The following is a 23233-nucleotide window of genomic DNA, read 5'->3' as shown; positions in this document are numbered from 1 at the left end:
GTGCTCTCTTCCTCCTCTGACATGGGAGTTGGCCCGGACTCTGCCTGGCTGTGTGTTTCCTGAACAGGGCCTCCTTTTATAGCTGCTTTTTGTATCTCTGCTTCTGTCTCTTTGAACCACAGTCGGCCTCGACAGATGGCCACTTAAATTGAGCCTGGTTCTGCTGGAGGTTTCTTCCTGTTAAAAGGGAGTTTTTCCTCTCCACTGTCGCTACAAGCATGCTTAGTGTGAGGGATTGCATTCGGGTCAATGAGTCGATGCAATAAACTAGTTTTCCTTAGATAGGAAACTTTGAATCAATTTGACTGTATGATCTGATGGACTGTAAAGTGCCTTGAGATGACATGTGTTGTGAATTGGCGCTATATAAATAAACTGAATTGAATTGAATAAAGGATTCTGAAAAAAATCTGATGAGGCCAGTTTCATGGTTCAGTGTGTTCATGCAAACTGCAGCTTTCTTTTTATGATGAGGCCGTAGCTCCAGCTTCCTCTCTATGTGCTCTTAGCCATCATGCTGCTGTTTACCTCTCATAAGCTGCCTGCGGTTTGGGTGTGGTGCTCGGGGATGGTCAGAGCGCCACCAAAGGGCAATATGTAATACAGCGTTTCTACACTTGTGAGGATGTAGCCATTTTCTTATCAATTTGGGGGAGAAAAAAAAAATATGTTTGACTGGACCTGATTCTCATAAGGTGGAAAACTGACTAACCACCCTTACCTTTCTAATGAGTTATATAGAAAGGTAATATTTATAGAATAATTTATATAATGATACCCAGTAGCCTGGCAGGCCTGACTGACTTCCCCTGTATACACAGTGTGTTAAAGGAGTGGGTAAAACTGATGTCAAAGGCAGAACTCAGAGGAAACACAACTAGTGATGTTATCAGATGAGCCGTGTGTTGAGTAGAGGAGGGAGTATTTCCACCAAGTGCGTATTGAGGCTTGAAATGGATGACGTCTGAAGTCTCGCTACCGCCATACCACATGACCGCTTCAGGAAGTGGTTAGGTTTGCCCATGGACTATTACAGATATTTCAACAGCCTCAGTATTTATTGAAGATGAGGCAGTTAGTAGGAGAGTTACGGTCAGTTGGACAGAGTTTGGAAATATTTTTATAGATTGATTAGAAAAATAACCAATCTAATATTAAATAAATATTTGAACTGTATTGATCTCACATTGGGGGAATTTACCTCTGCATTCAACTCATCCCCTTGGGGAGCAGTGGGCTGCCGTCGTGTGGCACCCGGGGAGCAGTGTGGGGTTAACGGTCAAAATAAAAATGAATGGCTGACTGTGTCATTGTATCATAAAGACAGACACCATATAAAAGTTTATACTTTATGAATAAGCATCACAAACATCATTGATGAATTCATTCAGTGCTCCAGACACCAAAGCCATAGTGTCATAATCAAACTGCACGTTTTACATTTATTGTCCACTTGATGGCACAATAGAGCAAATTAAGCTTCTTGAGGCTTTGAAACATGAACAAAGCAAATGGATAGAAGGCTTCAGTGCTTTCTGAAGCTTCATCTCCAGTCAGAACCAATCAGTCACCTACAGCTGTGACGCAAGTTTTTTTTTTTTTTTTCTATAAAGAAAAGCTCTCTCAGAAGCCTGTTTGAAAGATATACTCTCATTCAGGATATAATAAAATGGGAGCCGGACTGTTATGGTTACAGTAAACCACTGTTGCATTATGGGTAATAATGGAATAGTGCTTATAATGAAGCTAACTCCTGAATGCTGTGATTGGTCTGGTTACTTTTTACAGTATAATAGTTGTTAATCAAATACAGTTCAGTGTGGCTTTATACAACATGAAACATCACATGGGAGGTATGATCAAGGACTAGGATGTTTCACTATGAAATGATTGATCAGAAAAAATGAACTTACTGTAGCCCATGCCTTGGATGAAATATTTGAAAGCCTCAGTGAGTTTAGCTGGCTGCAGACATGGAAAAAAAACAACATCAGGAAAAATGTAAAATATAAAAACAACAGTTATGTTAAAAAATAAAGTAATTTCAGAGGAGATTTATTAACAGTAAAAGCAGCTTCCTCACAAAAAATCTAACAAACGTCCACTTCTGCTGCAGAAATCAGATAAAAGTCAGGATAAAAACAGAAATAAGTGGCAAATCCTGTAAATGTTTCGGTCTCTGCTGGATTTAAAGTAGAGCAGGGAGAGATCAGATCAAGCTTTTAAACCCGTCAGGACTCCTGTTTTTGTGTTTGTGTTTGTCTCTCTTCATCCACGAGAAGGCGCCTGGTTCTGGTCCGCCTCCTCACACACCTGCTGATGGTTTCCTTGTTAAACGGAGCGTTCTTAAGCTGCTGACTGCCACTACTTCGACGCTAGAGTGTTTGCCAGTTTAGGGTACTCTAGCCAAGCTGAGTTTTTGCTGAGTCAAGCTGAGTTTTTGTCAACCTGAGTTGACAAAACTGCCTCTTGGCAGGAAGTCATCCTACAAACTGGATTTCTCTGACCTTCACTCCCTGGAAGGATCAACAGAACTTCAAACTGAGCTGGGGTTCAAAGAGGAGGTTTGGATCCACTTTCCCTAAGAGATCATTTGAGCTTCTCACTGAGAAAGGGATTATTATCCACTACGACCCGTTCAAGTACCGCAGGAAATCTGAGTGGCAGTAAGTTTCTCCGTTCACCAACTATCAACCGCATTCTGGGTAAACCCTGTTCCGCCCTCCACCGAATCACACAAACACTGGAACCACGGCACACAGACAGGAGTCAAGGATTCAACAACTTCTCTGGAAACGTGAGTCGGCAACCAAATCCTCTTCTCCAAGCTCAAGAGTCATTTTCCCCACTGAGCCTGAATTAACTGCTGTGTCTTCCCCTCACTTTACAGTTCCGGTTGAGCAGTGTTCAGAGCAACACTTCTCCCTCTGTTTAACTTCTTCAATAAAACCCGTTAAACCTTTCTCTGGTCTCTCTGAATTGGTTTCTCTGCATGTGGGTCCAAGCTTTAGAAAAGATCATGACAAAACCTGAGTGTAATAGAAGTGAAAAGATCGTAGGAATTTTATTCTTAATGCACCTTTTTCCTAGCCTGGGTGCCAGTCCGAACTTAGTCCCGCCCACAAGGTTTGAGTTCGGGGAAGTTCGGTCTGGCTCTGCTCCATAGTAGCGCGAGTATGATCGCCCACTGTCAGGCGATCCAATCAAATTGTCAGGGCGGGCTTTATACGATGATGGACAGATGATCAAGAGTAACGTAATCAACCACGTGACCAAAGCGCGCTTGGGTGACAACAATAATGGCTGCCGCTGGAGAGTTTGGGTGAGTAGATTCTGCTATTAGGTCTGTTCTAGAAGATATCGACAGCAAATTAATTTTAAAAGAGGAACAGAGAAACGCGATCAAGTCTCATCTTCTCATTCTAGGCGTGAAACTGCACGCTTTGATTTTTGTGGACAACAACTATGCCTCGCTTAACATACGTCACGCACTCCGTTGCTCTTATTGGTTGTAGATCTATCCAATTAAGTGCAGAGGCATTTTTTTTCCTGGTTCGTTCGAAACACGCCCCATAATCACAGCTCTATGGAGCAGTATCAGACTCATATTCTGACTAGAATTGAGTCGGACTACGTCAGGCTACCTTTTTCCCCCTTGTTTGCACCTTATATATTCACCATGCCAATTTGTGATGAGAATTGAATGAATGAATTTCTCCTCTGTGAGATCAATAAAGCTAATCTAATCTAATCTAATCTAATTATAAAACACAGCAGGACATCTATGTATGGAGGTTACACAACTGTGTAGATCTACGGCAGATGAAGCATCGTATTTCAGCGTACTTTGGCTGAGCTCCCAGTATTAACCAGAGCGTCGTCAATTTAAGTTAGTTGTTTGTTGTTTATCCATTTAACTTATTTTGCTTTCTGTTGTGATTTTTGTCTGATTTTCAAGATGGAAGTGAACATTTGTTAGATTTTGGTTCTGGTTCTCATGTGCCTAAACATGTGATCCACATGGTAAGGCAGATGAGAAACAGAGAATGAAAAAACGTCATAAAAACATTATCTCCTTCTGTCTCTCTAGCTGCTGTCTATAGAATACATTTTAGCCTAGATGACAGTGAATAAAAAAACACTCCCAGAATGCACTGCAGTCTGACATCTGTGCTCAATCCATATTATTGGTCGGATTGTGCAAACAATGCATTTTAGAATAATTGGATAGAAAACCAGAAGCTCTACATTAGTGAAAGACACTAAAGTAAGAAAAATACCAGTGTATTGTTAAGTAAATGGTCACAATCTAAATTAATTCCAGGTTCTAAATCTAAAGGGTCAAATAATCACATTAACCCCAGATTTGTGTGGTAAATATGTTAAAATATTCTCCTAACTTAACAGAAAACGCTACAAAATCCCAGTTATTCAGGTGTATTTAACTGATATAAGCTAATTAAAGTATGGCAGAGCTACTAAAGGATTTATTTTTGACCTTTTGTTGAGATATAAACATTTTTACAAAAAAGGATCAAATTAAATGGATTGGGGTGGGGGGTGGGGGGGATTCTTTAGCACAAAAATCAGGGATGCCACATTCTTAAAATGAAAAAGCATTTCTGGAAATGCTTTTTCATTATAAATATGTTAACGATTTGCTTCCATAGCAAACAGGCTAGACCTGTTTGAATTCACAGCCAAAACTCAGGTCTGCTTATTTTCGAGGACTTTGAAGGATCAGGTCCAGCTGGGCCGCGTCTGTTGGGATCCTCAGGCTGGCCCACCAGAGGGCGCCGAGGATCCTCTTCTGCTCTTTGTTGTTTTCTTTCAGGACTGGAGTTACTGTTGGGATCTGGAGATTACCTTCTGTCTCCAGCAGAGTGCGCCGTGGTTCTCCTAGGGCTGGAGTCTTCCAGCACACCTGTTATGCATCTACTCATCAGGAGATCTCCCCTTTATAAGCTCCTGCCAGACCTTGCTTCCACGCCGCAGTGTTGATCTTAGTTTGGTTAGCAACCTGAGCCTCTGTTACTGGAAGAATCTTAGTTGTCTCTAGTGTGAGATCAGATTCTAATCTCTCCTTTGTCTGTGCCTCACAGGAAACCTGTCGCTAGTCTGAAGCTCTGGGTGAGCTTAACCTGCTAATCAGCCCTGGTTAGCCAACCTGAAGATTCCTATGTGGAATTAACCTGAAGACTCCTATGTGGAGTTTACCTGATGATTCCTAAGTGGAGTTAACCTGAAGATTTCCTATGTGGATATCCCCTGCTGTTCTCAGTGAAGAGCTGGTAGCTCAGATCAAGGTCAGCAATGCTAAGTCTGAAGCTAGATGCTTTAGCTCCTCATGAACTCTGCTAACCAACAGTCTCTGGTCCCAGTCAAGACTTCTGTGAACCAGCCCAAACCAGTTCCAGATCAGTTCATATTCGTGTGTTTTTGTGAAACCTTAATAAACTCTGTTGAACCTTTATCCAGCCTCCGTGTGTGTTCTGCATTTTGGGCTAGCTCAGATACCCATCATGACAGCGTCATTGGAAGACGCAGCCCATGAATTCAAACATAGCCAGCATGTGCCCTTTTTTCCATACCTGCCTTTCAAAATATCTGCGTAGACGTATGTTCTGCAGCCCTGCTGAATACTGATATTTCTAAAGCTTTCAGGGCTTTCTGTTACCTGAGTGAGCTGAGGTAGGCCGCCTGCATCGGCCATCTGCAGAAGGGAAAGGTAATAAGAGTTAAAGGAAGAAAACTGAATAAGAGAAGCTTAACAGAGGCACAAAATGATGTTTGACCTTCAGGAAGGAAGTGGATGTTGGGTCCAGCTTGCTGTTGCACTCCACCTAGTATACAAAGGAAGAAAAGCATGTGAAAATTCTATCAGTGTAAATCACAGAACAGAGGAATGTCTGGAAAGAGGTGGGTCACTTACAGCGGCCTCTTCGTATGGAGCCTGATCACCCACCACCAGCATCACTGGACACCTGATAAAGACACACATTACAATCTCAGATCATCTCCACCCAAACATCAAAGTCATTGTTAAAAACAGAAAGGTGTAGTCACTTGAAGGTGTAGTTGCGATCCAGGTTCAGATCTCTGCGGCTGCGTTGGGCAGAAAGGCGGGTTTAGTCTGCGTTTGATTTAAGTTAGTATACTTCCCCCTGATGGACGTTGTTACCTGTTGTACGTTTTCCAGAAGAGCTCAATGTTGGCCAGATTAGGCGCTTTGGAGATGCGCTCTCTGTGAGACGTCACTAAGTCTGTGTTCGATGACAGCTCCTCCTACATTACAAAAGAAAAAGTAAAACATCAGGACATAAACATATGAAGTGATTTTCCGCCAGATGAATTGTGCCTCTGTTTGCTGTGGCTGTACCTGACTAAAAAGGTGACACAGGATCTGCTCTGTGAGGGAGGAAGTCACCGAACTCAGCTACAGAGGACAGAAAGAACAAAGATTAAAGCCTCACATCATTAACATAAAAACAATCAATAATACAGTAAAACAGAACATGCCCAAATGAATATCCTTAAACTGATTAACAACTCTCATCTGGCCAGACTCCATTAGTACATCACATTTTTATTGTCCTGTCTCGGCAGGAAGACACCAAGTCAGAGGACAGGGAGACGAACCTTGTGAGCGGCCCAGTCCATCCATCCTTTAGCGTTAGTGTCGATGTTAATCAGAACCAGACCCTCCACTGAATCTGGATTAGCGAGCTGTGGACAGAAATCCAGTTCAAAGCAGATAAAACTTCTACGTATACATCTGCCCCACACAGTTTCCTGTTTTATCTGCTTTGTTTGCAGAGTTTATTATACAGGACTTTAGGCTGAACGTGATATAAAAGACAGAACAATAAGCTTTTTAACACTTTGTAAGGCTCACCCTTTTCCTTTGAATCAATGTATTTCACCCTTTCAGATTACTCTCTATTGTGAAGATTTCTGAATTAAACCCAATCTCCCACCTTCGGCTTGTTTAAATCTCCATGCAGAAAAGTGTTTTATTTTAAGGTGATAGTGTCATCAGGTCCCTCCCTCTATTCCTGCAATCTTTAGTCACTGTTTCAATGATCATTTGGGCCCCAGATCAAGGGAGATTTGTTCATCAATGGTCTTTAATTTTCCTCCAATTGCTCCCAGAGTCCATTTATTTACGCCAACCTACCTGCCTATTGTAGATTCCTCTTCTCAGCCTACTGCAGGTCTACAGTTTTCTTCCTGCTGTCCTTCGACATCTCTTTGCTCTTGGGCAGGGATGAGACACTTTAATGTACCTCACCTTTCCTGCAGCCTGCTCCTCATTAAGCATTTGTTCAAGTAGAATTACAGCTTCAGCATAATAACCTCTCAGTTTATTCCACTCTTTTTTAGATCCACCTGTTATATACCAATAATGCTGATGTTTTTTTTCTGGTTTTCATCCCAAAATACCAATTACATCATGCCTGCCTGCTTGTATGCGTGTTTTCTATTCTGTTTGTATGAATACATGAATAACCTGCAGATAACGGAACGTTTGATGTATTACTAAATGTAATGAGGCTGACAGGAATATATTGGGGTTAAACTAAGGATAAAAAGCATCTTTTCAGTTAGGTGTCATTCTGTTTGGTGCAGCAGCTGTTAAAATGAGAAGGTGTAGAGATTAAGAGGCCTTAGGGTCTGATCTCAAAGAATCCAAATAAGGAGCTGTGAATTGTGTGGACAAAAAGAAAGCACGTTCAATAAGTGGGCGTGTTTTGGGTGATCTCTAAAGATTGGATAAGCAGGGGTGAAGATATGCAAACCGGTTCGGTCCACGCCATGTAATAAGCACATTGCAAGAAGCCTTCATATAAACAAATTTGTTCTTAACACTTTCATCTGGTTTGGTCTGCCGGCTTCCGTAGCGTCGTGAACGCGCACGCGCATGCTTTCAGGAAATCCTATACACTACTGTTTATGCTCTAAAAACATTCTAAATGACTTTGTTTCGAGTAAATTCTGGATGCTACCCATTCAGGACACTTGGAATACATTGGACGAGCAGTATGGAGGAATATTGACACGTTTTTTGTGGACTTTTATGGACCTTTCTGCCTCGGGCACCATAGACCTCCATTATTTGAATGTCAGCAGACAGCAAGAAGCCTCCCAGATCTCCAGATGCATTTGAGATATCAAAAAAGTACTTGAGAGTGTTGTTCAGCATGGGGGTGAGTAGAAAATGAAGGCTAATCATGTTTTGGGTGTACTATTCCTTTAAGCTGTTTGTACAAAAGATATAGGAAGAAATGACACATTCCATTCAAGAAATCTAAACTAAAATGAACTGTGGATCAGTTTATAGAATATACGTTTAAAACCCCCGCATTGACCCAAATCAAGCTAGGGATCCTTGCAAGCAGTTTCTTTTTTCACATTTGTTTACATCAGCAAATGTAACTCCTGATCCTACATGCAAAATGTTTGGGGTGGAATAAAGCCCTCCACATTTATTTGAACACACCATGTACATTTTAAAGCATGGAGGTGGCAACATCATACTATGTGGATAGCTGTTTTGACAGAATGTGGAAATGATGGGGGTAGAGCAGTGGCAGCTAACCCACAGAGGACGATAGGGCACCGCCCCACCCACCCAATGATCTTGATTAAGCCATTTTTTAAAATAATTCTATTTTTAAATTAAAATGTAAAATATTTTGAAATATATTAGTATATATACAAGATAAATATCTAATCTTTAATGCCTAGTAAATCGTCATACCATTTTTCGTCGAATTGGTGACAGGGGTGGATCTAGAAAAATATTTATGGGGTGGCAAGAGGGGGGCAGGAATTTTTTAGGGGTGGCAACATATGGCATTTGTTTACACTGAATTTAATCACAGTTATCACAGTTTGGTGAGAATAGTATGTACAGTACTAGTGTTTCATGTGAAACAGTTCATATTAATAATACATCGTACAATGTGATCTCAACTGATAGGAGATAGAAGAATGATAACACTACTTCTAGAGGGGCCTTATGACAGGAAAGGTATTAAGGTAAGACACAGGTGCTGAGTCGCAGATGTGTGAGATTAACTGTCAGAGAGGCAGCTTTGCAGCATTTGCACAAGAAGAAACGATAGAAAGAAAAAGTTTCCCATCAGAGATCTATGGACTGAGCTGTACTAAAGTCAGCATAACTACACAGTAGAAATAAATGGGTGAAAGCACCCGAACAAGGTACCGGACATCCATGTATTGTTTACTCTGAACACACATTTACCCCATTTGTTCCTTAGTAACTTGACATACAGCAGTTAAGGCAACATGAAAGGGACATTTCATGCATGTAAATATGTTGTAAATAGAGCTGCATATGGAGGACCAACTCCACCATATTTAAAAATAAATACAGAAATAAATAAATGCTCCATAAATAAATAAGCATACAATTGATTGCCACCAAAAATACAATCAACAAATAAATGTAATTAGAAATTATATTATAATGGCAGGCAGAAATGTTAAAAGGGCAGGCAGAAAGAAATAGCGGCGAAGTAATAACTAGGGTAAAAAAATACAAAGGAAGAATAAAACAGACAAAAATATTATAACATGCACATAAATAAATACTCAAAAATATAAGTAATTAAAAAATGAAGTTGAAGATAATAAATGACAAAAAAATAAATAAGGTAAATATTAAAAAGGCAAAGAAATAAAGAAGCCAATAAAAAGAGTTATATACCTTTATGACTAGCTGTATAATTTAATTTCTACTTACATTTATTTGTTGTTTGTATTTTTGGTGGCAATTAATTGTATGCTTATTTATTTATTAAGCATTTATTTATTTCTGTATTTATTTTTAAATATGGCAGAGTTGGTCCTCCATACTGCTGTATCAACAAATCAACAAAAAGGCAGGTTCTGTATGTTACATCAAAATCTCCACAAATCTGAAAAGAAGCAACATAAAAATACATTTTGCTTGTGAGTAGGTTCATACAGGTAATTTCTGGATAGTTTCATATTATATATACAAAAAAAGAAACAACAACACTGCTTCATATTAAGCAGGATTTACACCAGTATCACATTTTTAATTTTTAACACTTTTGGTTTTATTAAAGGAAATATCAGATTTTCTCAGGTGCCAAAACAAAATGTAACAGCTCTGTAAAGGCTCACCAGAGAGCATAACATAAAGTCAACATGACTATAACAGCTGAATGCAGTGATTTCCATGTTGCTCAGCAAAACGCTTCACAACTTTATTTAGATCCAATGCCTTTGTGCGTTTTGATTTGAGTACAACCAAACTTGATCGTCTATTTTCTGTCATAGTTGACCACAAATATGTCTTTATGAGCCTGAGATGTCAGGCCTAACTAACATCATAGTTAGAGAAATAACGTTCTGCAACCTGATTTTTATCATCTGTAAATCAGCATTGCAGCTATGCTAGCAACATTGTGCTTTCATTATGATTTCATTTCTCGATAGATAGTTAATCAATTTTTACCTGTTTCATCCCGTTTCTCCTCTCCCCATCACCCCTGGCTCCCTCGCTTTGCCCCATTCGGTTTCAAAACTAATCAGTCTCAGTCGCTCTCGCGTCATCTCGTGCTGCATTCACTGCAGTCCGACATTGGAAATTAGCGGTCGTAATTCTCAAATGATCCATAATTTATAAGCCTCGCCCACCCCTACCGCCAACTGGGGTGGCAGCTGGGGTGGCAAGGCTGTCATTTAGGGTGGCATTTGCCACCCTATGCCACCCCAGTAGATCCGCCTATGATTGGTGACATATTTCCACCCTGGAGCGCAAAAATCTTTGGCCATTGACTCTGGTTAAAAGTTGTTGTGCATGTGCAGTAGCTCCTCTACAACACAAAGGCATAGGACAGCGCATGGTGCAGCTACTCTGTGACCTGAGGTGACAGGAAGTGTATTTGCTCACCACCTCCTGCCACGGCGCGGACGTTTTGCGGATGATTGACAGGTCGATTCGCGGTAGTTGGAGACGCATTGGAGAAAGAGAGAGAAATGGTGCAAGAAACGTCCTTTTCCAGGATCCGGTTTAACAAGAAGGCTTGGCTAACTGCATGTAGCGAGGCTAACACTTTATTGTGCTTTCCCTGTTTCCTTTTTTAAACGTCAGGATCTGACCCAAAATGGATAATGACAGGTGTGACTGATTTAAAGCACTTTTTAGAAAAGGCAAATAGGCGTGAACAATCTGGGATTCAAAAGGAAAATAATAGAATATAGTGTACTTTTTCTAGATGTTTGTTAGTTTGGATACTTGCTCTTAAATAAAGACATTCTCAGAAAACAATATATTTTATATATTAAAAAATATAAAACCTAAACTAATAGGTTCTCCATTATCAAAGTGGTGCATTATACTTTTAGGTTTGTGACACCATATTGGACCATGCAAAACAAAGATTTGCCTTCATAAAGCCTCAGAAGGGCAAGATTTATGTACAAAAAGTAAACCTGTACATGAAATAATGTTTTTCTTTTATAAAATGTTTTTATAATGTTTTTTGTTGTTGGCATTCATATGAGTATACTAGTGTGATAACTGAGTATACATTTGATTGGTTTTTGGTATACGTCTATTTTTAATTCATAGCCCCCACTGGAGAAAAGTCCACCAGCTGCCACTAGAGTAGAGCTAAGTAAAGGTCAATGATGGGACCAAAAACCACTTTACACAACTTTGTTTTGGTCTGTAACATGAAATTATAATAAAATCCACTCATGTTTTCTCACTTCAACCAGGAGAAAATTAGTAAAGTTGGTTCAAAGGAATGGAATATTTTCCAAGTCTCTGTACATTCAGGAATAATCCGTCTATTTTTCCGCATTTCTAACATTTGGACAAGCTGAGCAGCAGCTACGAAAATTGTTCCCAACAGTGGTGGAAAACAGGACTGAAAATAGCTGAAAAAAAGTACAGCCAACTTGTTTTTTAGCTGCCAATTAAAACTTCCATCATTTCCCTCCTTCCTCAGGACTTTACCGTCTTCCTCGTCAGCTTGAGAGCTGAAACAGCGTCTGACGATGACAGCTTCTTTAGACTTCAGCAAAAGTCCCTGATGGTAAAAAAATGACAGCTCCAACAATAGAAGCTACTCACTGTGAACTTGGAGAGGATGTACGCTCCTGCTCCCACCCCCACTCCAATGACGGTACGGAAGCTGACAGACGGAGACATGAAGTTAATGCAGCACAGGCGTATCAGAAAATTCAAGAAATAGCTTTATTTAAACAGATTTTTATGCGGAAGGATTTATTCAAATGATCTCCGGCTCACTTGAAAAACTGCAGCACAGCAGGGATCATCTCTGCGATGGTCTCCATGGTGGGATACTGGTAGCTACGAAAGCAGAGATTAATCTCATGAAGTGGACAGAGATCCTCTTTATTTTAAATTAACCAGACTCTATGTTGATAGCTAACAATGGAGAGGCTCTGATGGTTCCGATTTCAAACAGTGGCTCACACTTCCGCTCACATGGATTTAAAATGAAGAAAGAATAAGCTTCTATTGGCTGAATAAGCATCAAACACATCATTCAGATAAACTTAACCACGGAAGAAGAAAGAGGAGCTGAAAGGTTGGATAAGACGCACAGAGAGAGAAGCGAGGATTTTGTTTTCACCTTAGCAATAGCGGGGAGGGGTTAGGAGAGATGGTAATGTTGAGTATTTTTAGCAGGGAGTATTTTACAGCCAGAAGACTGTTCACAGAAATGTACTCTGAGGAAATAAAGGGTTACATCGGGACACATTACTGAGCTGAAGTGGGTGGAGTCATACCCTGGCGGGTAGGCGGAGGCCCCCTCCTCTTGTCCCGGAGCGTCGATATGAATCAGGGTGAAATTCTTCACGATCTCCTGCATCTCCTCGAATTTAAAGAGAGGAGAGAAGCAGCTCTTACCTGCCGGAGAAACACAAAGGGGTGAGGAGGAGGAGGATGGAGGAGAGACGGAAACGAGGAAGCCGAGACAGGAAGAGCTTCACTCACTGTCCAGACCAACGTCGTGGAAGGTTAGGATGGCGGGCCTGCGGGTGGTCCGTGTCCCATGCAGGGTAACACGTAGAACACCATGCGGGGTCTCAACGCTGTGTTCCTGAGCAGAGGAGGCAATTTGGATAGAATTTTATAACAGTGTATGATAAACCTACAAAAGTTAATCCCTGTTCATGTAAATTCCTACCTCACCAAAGTTCTTAAACGCACCATATGCATAGCACTCGATTCAGAGCAGACATCGGTTTAATGACTGCAGTGTGTGCTTCCATAGAGCCGTGAGTTAATATGTTTATGTTGTGTATTTCATGGTAAACAGTTTTATTTGCTGATAGCTGCTAACTAGCAATAGGCTTAGAGTTTTATGTTGCAGGATTGATAATCCCTGTTGATTATACTGTGCATGCTGAAGGCTGGTATGATATTTAGGCCTGGGTTTGATTTATTTTTCTGTTTTCCGAGTCTGTACTGAGTGTTTGTATTTCAGAATTTCACACACGCCCCCACAGATCCTTAAATGCAGAAAAATCAATCAAACCTGATTAAATGAGTCTTCTTCTTCTTACTGCAAGCACCTGAGCTTTCCTACAGTGTCCAGATCCGACACCCTGAAGTGATTGCTGCTTCTAACTTCCATATAGTCAGTCTATCATACAATAAAGGTTAAAGTGGGTTTAGAAACATTTTTTAAATATAGACATTTCTAACACATGAAAGCGCTTTGATTTAAGCAGCAAACGAAACAAACACCATCAGTGTTCAGATAATCCATCTACTTTGATTTTCCAGAACATTGCAGCAAAACAAAGCCATATTTGTATATATATATATATATATATATATATATATATACCATAAAATGTTAATAAATTAGCTTATTCAAAGCTAATGGCTGCAAAACTTCAATAATCATTGAATCCAGAGAAGAAAAACAAAAGTCTTTGCTCCAACTTTATTACCAAAACAGACTGTTTGAATCCAAAGAGCTTAATTTTGACACGTTCTATTCTTTCTGTTTCATAGCATTCAAGCAGAACACAGAGTGAATTCCTTTAACTCTGGGGCCAAGGAAACTATTCAGACATTAAATTAAATCTAGTTCTTAACTTTGCATAGATATTGAATGCTTATCTACAATTATGCCTGATTTTATTCCTAAATTTATTGGTTAATTAAAACAAAGCTTTAATTCAAGCCAATATATCTTTGAACATGGTTTGTAGCAAAGGAAATACAATTGGCTAATTCATAGAGGAATACATCAGCGCAAACTGCAGCCTGCAATATGTGGCTCTATACTTAAAATAGCTAGTATTTTGTTGTTAATTTCTAGAAGAAAGCTTACCTACTAAACCAGTTAGCACCTCCCAGTGGAGGTGTGAAAACGATGAGGAATACTCCGTTTATGTTTATGTTATCAGCCCTAATTATGTGGTTTTATTTACATTAAAAATAACTTAAAAGCGCTACCAGGACAGATGCTTGGTGTTTATAACCGCATTTATAATGATCAGATGGTTTTCTGTCCTTTTAAGCCCTCCTGAATGCATGATAGGGAATCCTTTCTTTTTTTTTACTCCAATTGCTACTGGTTGCAGACTGTTCCCATCAGAGAACCGTCTGGATAATAACAGGCCATTTTTGGAGCAGATCTTAATGAACTGTGTCTCTCTGACATGCCGGTATATACTGGGATAAAACGTAAGGAGTCCTGTCTGTTAATGGGTCTCTGTGCAGCATAAATACACTTCATCTGCACATGCATCCTTTAAAGTCGTAGGGAAGCGGCTGTTCCAACCGTTGCAAGCGACTTTACACGAGTGAATAAAGTGAATCTGATTGGTCGTTTATCGAGGGGCGAGATTGTTGTGGCAGAAGGTTTGCAAGCAGGTTTATCGGAAGCATTTGGCTAACCAGTTAGCAACTTAGTGCTAGTAGGTTCCCAATGGGAAATTCCATTGGGACCAAGTAGCACTAAATTGGTGACTTAGCAACGACACTGTCAAGGAACGCTATGGACAGAGGAAACATGCAAGAGGAGGAGAGGTTTGTATCGGAGGTTGTGGATGAGTCTCCTCCATCCTATATTTTTTATTTAGAGGAGGAAAGCGGGGATGAAGATATTGTGGAAGAGGACGCCAGGGCGACAGACGCTTTGTTTGGTGTAGAATTCTTACAGCCGTACATGTTTGAGCCCTTGCCTCGCAACGCTGCCAGTTCTGTTAGCTCTACGCCTGCCGAAGACACAGATGTCCATCCCTGTGAACACTGGGATGGAGCTCAATGGTTAAGTAATTTATTCTTATCTCTTTTTTCAACCCTAAACCTATGACCAAAAAAATGTTATTGACAGATGGCTGTTGATATATGATTGGCCAGATTTAGGTGTACAAGCTCATTTATAACTAACTGGCCTGCTTAAGATGACAAAAAAACCAACAGATATTAAGACAGTATTTTGTAACGACTAGAAATTGCGTCTTATTGGCAAATATTTGATATTTAGATATTGTTTTTCAGCCAATCTGATGCTTTTATCCTCTAGAGTTGTGTGTTTTTCCCAAAAACTCTTTTCGGGAAAATGTCTGAGCTTCACTGCCTGACAATCTAGTTGAAATCATTTTTTTTCAGAACGGTTGTTTTCTAAACATTTGTTATATTATATTTAAACCCGATACATAAATGATTTATATATTTCCTGCAATCTTACCTGTCCTTGGTCCAGAAGTATCCTTGCAGCAAGTTCAGCTGCATCCTATTGGAAGGAAATAGTTTCATTAGCAGAAGCACAGCTCATGTGTTTGTGTTTTTTATTTTTATACAGTGATTATTTAGGGATGGAAGATTTTTTAATTAGATGTTAAAAAAAAACTAGTAGCGACTTCCGGTTTGCCATGCGGACAGGGTAGACGTAGCAACGAACTGCTCCAGAACAATTCAACCTTTTAACTAAATTCGCCCCACGGAAAGTTAATTTTGCGTCTCCCAGCGATACCAAAACATCTTGAACTGTGCTTTTGTTTAATTATTCACTACTAATGGCCAGCAAAAGCGCGAAAGGAGGGAGGAAAGAGGATGCTACAGTAGCTTAACGCTGGAGGCTATCACCGCACTGCTTCAGCAGCATAGGGAGGATCTGAAATCCGAGTTCAAATCTTCTGCCAACATGCTTAGCTCCAAGCTAGACCAGATGCGGCAGACCCTGGAGGAACAAGCAGAGCGAATCTCCTCCTTAGAACTCGCTACAGAGGATCTGAGCCAGCGAGTGGCTAACCTCGAAGACTCGTGTGCTGCTCTCCGTGAAGACAACGCCAAGTTAAAAGACAAAGTCACTGACCTGGAGAGCCGCAGTAGACGACAGAACATCCGCATCCTCGGTCTCCCTGAAGACACTGAAAGTGGGCGCCCTACTCTTTTCTTTTCCAACCTTCTCTGCGAACTGCTCGGGAAGGAGGCGCTCCCGACCCCACCGGAGCTCGATAGGGCGCACCGTTCCCTGGCAGCTAAGCGACCCGCGGGACGTCCACCTCGGCCGGTTATCCTTCGCCTGCACCGATACCAGACCAAGGACCTCATTATCCGGGAAGCCAGGAGGAGAGGAACGCTGGACTACAAAGGTGCATCTGTTCGTATTGTGGAAGACTATAGCCCAGACGTCCTGGCCCGATGCGCGGAATATAAGGACGCAATGGCGGAACTCTACAGGCGGGGGTTGAAGCCGGCTCTTCTCTTCCCGGCCCGTCTTCGTATTACGCAATCCGCCGGTGCCAAAAAGTTTCTGGGCTCGGTGGAGGAGGCGCAGCAGTTCATCAAGAGGCTCCCGAAACCACCAGAAGACCAATAAAGGAGCAACGCTGTACTGAGAGTTCACTACATAAAAACAGGCGGGCTGGTTTTCTTCAGGGCGCAGTAGGTACTGTAAATACAGCCTGTTAACATATTATTATTTTTTTTTTTTACAAATTGACCTATTCTGGCCATCCCTTTTGTTGGTATTGGACTTTATGAATGAAGGAGCAGCTCTAATAACACTGGTTTGTTCTGTCCCAATAGTGTCGGGAGCCTCCTTTTATCTGGTGTGGTAGCTTAATTTTTTTTTTATTATATTTTTGCCACATTACTATTTTCTCTTGGTGTGCTCGGTGGCCAGTAAAGTACAAGATAAATATTTACGTTGGGGTGGGGGGGTTATCTATTCCATGCCCACTAGGAGCAGTGGTTGGTTTGTTATTGACAGCTGTTTTTTCTTTTTTCTGCTAATCTGAGGTTGTTGATTACTGGAAGATTCGATTTTTGAGAATGTTAATTTTGAAGAGCTTGCTGCCATGTTGTTGTTTGTTTTTTTTTTGTTTGGCAGCTGTTTACGTTTGGAGGGGGGGCTTAGGGGGGAGGCTAAGGTCACAGCCGGGGGTTTCGCATAGTGCTGTAACTGTTCTTTACATCTTTTTTTTCCCTCAATCTCTGCCTGCCATACTGTTATTATACCTATCAAAGTAAAATAGCACCTAAACTTTGAGACCATGAGTCGGTATTTAAATTTTCTAAGTTGGAATGTTAAAGGTTTAAACCACCCAGTGAAGAGAAGGAAGGTTTTCTCTCATATTAAACGATTTAATATAGATGTGGCATTTCTTCAAGAAACTCAAATCAGGAGCTCGGACGGAGGTCGTCTTCTGACATGCTGGAAGGGACAATGTTTTCATTCCCATTTTCAGGTTAAGTCACGAGGGGTCTCCATACTTATCAGCCAGAATACTCCGTTTGAGGCCGATAATGTGGTGGCTGATAAACACGGCCGATTTATAATGGTGAGTGGGAAGCTGCACAACACTCTGGTTGCTTTGGTCAATGTTTATGCTCCCAACATCGATGATGAGAACTTTTTTAAGCAACTATTCTCTTCATTACCAGACCTCAATAAATACTCACTGGTCCTCGGGGGTGATTTCAATTGTTGGCTGGACCCAGCTTTGGATCGCTCATCCCTTAAAAGCAATGTCATAAGCAAGTCTGCATCAGTTATACAATCCTTTCTATCTGAGTATGGGCTGTGTGATGTGTGGCGAACTCTAAATCCCAATAAGAGGGACTACTCATACTTTTCACATGTACAAAAAACATATTCAAGAATTGACTACTTTATTATGGATGCAAAATGGCTACAGCAGATACGTTCCTGTGACTACCAAAGCATAATTATTTCAGACCACGCCCCACTCACTATGTCCCTGTCCCTTCCCCATCTTACCCTAAGAACTGGACAATGGCGTTTTAATTCAACTCTGCTGTCAGATGAAAACTTTGTAAAGTTTATTCAAGGCGAGATACGTTTCTTTTTTGCTACCAACTCTTCCCACGAAACCTCCAGCCTCGTGGTATGGGATGCCTTTAAGGCCTACATCAGAGGGCAGATTATTGCTTATTCTGCAAAAATTAAAAAACAAGCCACCTATGAACAGAACAACCTAACGCAGCAAATCAAAGAGATTGACATAAAATATGCTTTGAATCAATGCCCAGAACTGTTTAAAAGACGGGTTGAACTTAAAACAAGGCTCGACCTATTGACAGCACACTCAGCCGAACGCCTGCTTTTACATAACAAATCTAAATTTTATGTGCATGGTGACAAACCTGATAAACTGTTAGCAAACATGCTCAAGGGTTCTAGGGCAAGGCAAACTATCTCCAGAATTCGAAAACAAGACGGTAATGTAGTCACAGACCATTGTCAAATTAATGATGCATTCAGGGACTTTTATGAGGAGCTTTACAGCTCACAATTACAAACCAATTCTAACATGACTGATGATTTTTTAGCTAAGCTTCACATTCCTGTAATCTCACCAGAATTTAAAAATAAGCTGGATGAACCTATTTCTCTTGCAGAAGTATCCCTAGCAATAGCCTCAATGCAACCTGGCAAATGCCCAGGACCGGATGGTTTCCCTGCAGAATTTTTCAAACAATTTTCAGACTTACTCTCTGTGCAGCTCAGCTCTACTTTTAGTGACTGTTTTAAACATGGATCCCTTCCCCAATCCTTCTACGAAGCTTGTATCACACTTATAAAAAAAAAAGGCAAAGATCCAGTGGAATGCACCTCTTACAGACCTATCTCCCTCTTAAATACCGATGTGAAAATTCTGGCCAAAATTCTTTCCCGTAGACTTGAAGCGGTTTTACCCTCAATTATTTCCAATGACCAAACAGGCTTCATTAAAGGTCGGCACTCATATTTTAATATTAGAAGACTGCTCAATATTGTTTATTCTAGTGCCACGGATTCGGCTGAGTGTGTGGTCTCTCTGGATGCCGAAAAAGCCTTTGACCGGGTTGAGTTCGACTATCTATTTGCAGTCCTTAACAGATTTGGCTTTGGAGGAAACTTCATTTCATGGATTAAATTATTATACCAGCAACCGTCTGCCACAGTTCGTACCAACCTTCAGATCTCAAAACCATTTAAATTACAAAGAGGCACCCGTCAGGGATGCCCTCTTAGTCCCCTGCTTTTCGATCTGGCCATAGAGCCCCTTGCCATTGCACTTAAAACCAGTAAACAGATATCCGGCATTTGGAGGAATGACATGGAACACAAAGTGTCGCTTTATGCAGATGACCTTCTACTTTTTATCTCCAAACCATCAACTTCATTGCCTTCTGCTCTCAATATATTTAGCCAATTCGGTCAGATTTCAGGGTATAAGTTGAACCTTACCAAAAGTGAGCTTTTCCCCATAGGTAATGAAGTTAGCATGTCAGACTTTGCTAACCTGCCGTTTAGTATTGAAAGACAAAAAATGTACATACCTTGGTATCACAGTGACAAAAAAGCATAAACATTTGTTTAAAGAGAATTTGATTAAGCTGTTGAACCAAGTGAAGGAATCCCTCACAAAGTGGACACCCCTTTCCATGTCCCTTGTGGGACGTATCAACTCAATTAAAATGAATATACTGCCCAAATTTCTATACCTTTTTCAGGATTTACCTATTTGTATTCCTAATACTTTTTTTTAATGAGCTAGACTCAACTTTTTCATCTTTCATTTGGCAGGGTAAACGCCCAAGGCTTAATAAATTACAACTCCAAAAACCAAAACCGCAAGGGGGGTTTGCCCTCTCCAATTTTCAGTTCTATTACTGGGCTGCCAATCTTAGATGCCTAGTGTTTTGGTTTTTCTATTATAATCAAGGGGGCTGTCCTGACTCGGTGGCTATGGAGCTATGCAGTGGTAACAATTTGCCGTGCTGTGTTCCCCACTGTCACTCTCCACATCTAACCCTACTTTAAACCCAGTAGTGAAACACTCGCTGAAAATATGGGGCCAGTTTAGGAAACACTTTAAACTTCACGATTTCTCCTTCTTAAGTCCACAATTTTTTTAAACCATCTGTTCAGGATGGGGTGTTTCTAGAGTGGCAGTGACTGTTTCCCAATGAAACAGTCCTTACTTACTTTAAGGACTGTTTCATTGGGAAAAATTTGGCATCCTTTGAGGAACTTAGCAAAAAATATGGTTTACCGGTACCTAAATCCCATTTTTTTTTTAGATATTTACAAACCAGAAACTTTATTCAGTCTCACTTGTCAGGCTCAATCTCTCTGCCAGAGCATACACTGTTAGAAACCATCCTATCATTGAACCCAACTTCTAAAGGGCTGGTTTCATGGCTTTATAATAAAATGTTTACTATGAAAGAGACCTCCACACTTAAACTTAAAGCCTCATGGGAAGAGGACTTGAATATGACCATACCGGATCAGACATGGGACTCTATACTCAAACTGGTGAATACCTCATCTCTATGTGCGCACCATTGCCTCATTCAGTTTGAAATAGTACATAGAGCCCACCTCTCCAAATATAAACTATCCCGTTTCTATCCAGGAGTTAGGGCTGCAACAACGAATCGATAAAATCGATAAAAATCGACTTTTAAAAGCGTTGGCAACGAATTTCATCATCGATTAGTTGTGTCGCGCGATTAATGCGTCATCCGCTGCCGCCATTATCACTGCCACTTGACTGAAGGGGAAGAAAAAAAAAGATACGGCAGAGCGAGTCAGCGCCGCAGGTGCGCAGTGTTTCCAACTCAGCGACTTAGTCGCTATATTTAGCGACTTTTCAGACCCCTCCAGCGACTATTTTTTTTTTAAAAAGTGACTAGCGACAAATCTGGCGACTTTTTACGGTGTCATTGGCGGCTTTTGGAGACTCTTACGTGAAAGCATGTATCGTTCCTACTCTTGTCCTCCAGCGGCAGCTGCTGCCGTGGGGCGCCTCCCCTCTCCCAACCCCGTTCTCCCGCAGGAATCTCTCTCAGCGCTGCAATCAGAGCCGCAGGATGTACTTGGAGAAGCATCCCGCTGCAGCCTGTTTCAGCGTCCAGACTGCAAATGAAGCGCCCATGTGCCGGGATTGACGGTGCAAATTGATCACAATAATTAAAATAGCCTTTATAAATAAATTATCTTGCAAATTATGAGGGCAAGGCTTTTGAAGTTTAAATCTTCTGGCAAAGATAAAGTAAAGAAGATCCTGCAATTTATGGAAGTAAAGCAGAATAAAATCCAGCAAGATCAGTAATATGTCAATTAATTATCTGCCACATTCCCATGTAAATATCTGTCTTTGGAGGATGTGTTTTTTTAGCACCCCTAGTTCTCTCATTTTTATTCCAAATACAATTTATAATTTGAATCACAGGGCTATTTTTATCTCTATGGTTCAGTATTTTCTCAAGTAGCAACTTTAACTGCTATACTTTCCTGTCTTAAAAGGCAGAACTCTTCTAGTAAAAAAAAAAAACTCATTTGTTGAAATGGGGGGGCCTATTGTTTGAACCCCTTAGGGGCTTTAGAAAACAAAAATGCCTTTTTTTGCGCTTTATGAAACAAAGTAGCCTATATTTTGTGGATGTACAGCTACATTTTTCATGTAAGTTTGCGTAGTTTTAACACAAACATTTATTTTTCATATTGCACCAGTACAGTTAATGAGCAACATGTACTTGTGTGCTTGTTTGTTCTGTCTAAAATGTTTATTTTGGAAAAAAATATTAATATTATAAAATATAATATATATATATATATATATATATATATATATTAAATAAAATAAAAATATTTTTTGTCCGATTCATCGATTAATCGATAAAATAATCGGCCGATTCATCGATTTTTAAAATAATCGTTAGTTGCAGCCCTACCAGGAGTCACCCCTTACTGCGATAAATGCAAAACTGCTGTGGCCACACTGGTCCATATGTACTGGTCCTGCCCCGCTCTTGGTCATTTCTGGACAGATGTTTTTCATACAATGTCCGGGTTGGCGGGAGTGGTGATAACACCTGGCCCTCTTCTGGGTCTGTTTGGTTTTAGTGGTGAGGGGTCACCTTTACCGGCCTCTAAGCGGCAGGCACTGGCATTCTGCTCACTGTTAGCGAGGCGCACAGTTCTAACCAGGTGGAAGGGTGCGGCTCCTCCAACTCACAAACAGTGGTTATGTGACCTCATGTCATGTCTGAAACTGGAAAGAATTAAATGTTCTATCCAAAATTCAACTGGTAAATTTGAGGAGATATGGGGGCCCTTTCTTGACTCATTCCAAAACGCAAAATAATGCTCCGGATTATTTATAAAAAAAATAAAAAAATAAATAAAAAATTCAATAAAATGTGTTCTGTCTCAGTAAGGGATAAGAAAGTACAGGAGTGCGCTGACCTCTTGGTAGTGACCTGGGTGGGCTGAATGGGATTTTTTTTTTTTTTTTTTTTTTGTAGGGATTGTTTTTGCTGTATTTGTTTTTATATCTTGTTGGATAATTATATATATATTTTTTGTATTTACAAACTGTATGTATAAAAGGAATACTCAATAAAAAGACAGTGATTAAAAAAAAACTAGTAGCTCAATGAAATAAACTCAAAAAGATGAAAGACAAACAATCAGAAAACAAAACTACTTAAAAAAAAAGCTTAAGTTAGATAATGTAAATGTATTCAGAGTCACATTAATATTATCTGTTATTTTCTGTCACCTTTACCAGCAAAAGGAAAATCTACCAATAAAAGGGAGACAAGTGATTTCAGTTCTGTGTGCTTCTGTTTTCTTTCAAATAAGGCCGTGCATCCTTTAAGATGACGGGCTTTAGACTCTTGTGACCAACCAGGGTTTGTGTCCACTGTGGCAGG

At 40.4% G+C, this 23233-nt stretch overlaps 1 protein-coding gene across 1 annotated transcript in view; it reads right to left on the bottom strand.

The window, feature by feature from the left end:
* Positions 1-1851: 1851 nt before the first annotated feature.
* Positions 1852-23233, bottom strand: part of ndrg2 (NDRG family member 2) — a 78037-nt gene continuing 56655 nt past the window's right edge. Inside the window, exons 3-15 of the mRNA XM_038291913.1 lie at positions 15744-15788; positions 13028-13133; positions 12820-12940; positions 12314-12376; positions 12137-12197; positions 6640-6726; positions 6380-6436; positions 6182-6285; positions 6067-6105; positions 5933-5984; positions 5796-5843; positions 5678-5713; positions 1852-1965 (exon numbers count right to left, since the gene is read on the bottom strand). Of these exons, the coding sequence (XP_038147841.1) occupies positions 1867-1965; positions 5678-5713; positions 5796-5843; positions 5933-5984; positions 6067-6105; positions 6182-6285; positions 6380-6436; positions 6640-6726; positions 12137-12197; positions 12314-12376; positions 12820-12940; positions 13028-13133; positions 15744-15788 (918 nt within the window). The 3' untranslated portion in view covers positions 1852-1866. The remainder of the gene's footprint in view (positions 1966-5677; positions 5714-5795; positions 5844-5932; positions 5985-6066; positions 6106-6181; positions 6286-6379; positions 6437-6639; positions 6727-12136; positions 12198-12313; positions 12377-12819; positions 12941-13027; positions 13134-15743; positions 15789-23233) is intronic.

Source organism: Cyprinodon tularosa, unplaced genomic scaffold (assembly GCF_016077235.1).
Source record: "Cyprinodon tularosa strain WSP-4 unplaced genomic scaffold, ASM1607723v1 ctg1083, whole genome shotgun sequence".
NCBI classification, from domain to species: domain Eukaryota; kingdom Metazoa; phylum Chordata; class Actinopteri; order Cyprinodontiformes; family Cyprinodontidae; genus Cyprinodon; species Cyprinodon tularosa.
The sequence above is the reverse complement of the archived record's forward strand: the minus strand, read 5'-3'. Positions and strand labels throughout refer to the sequence as shown.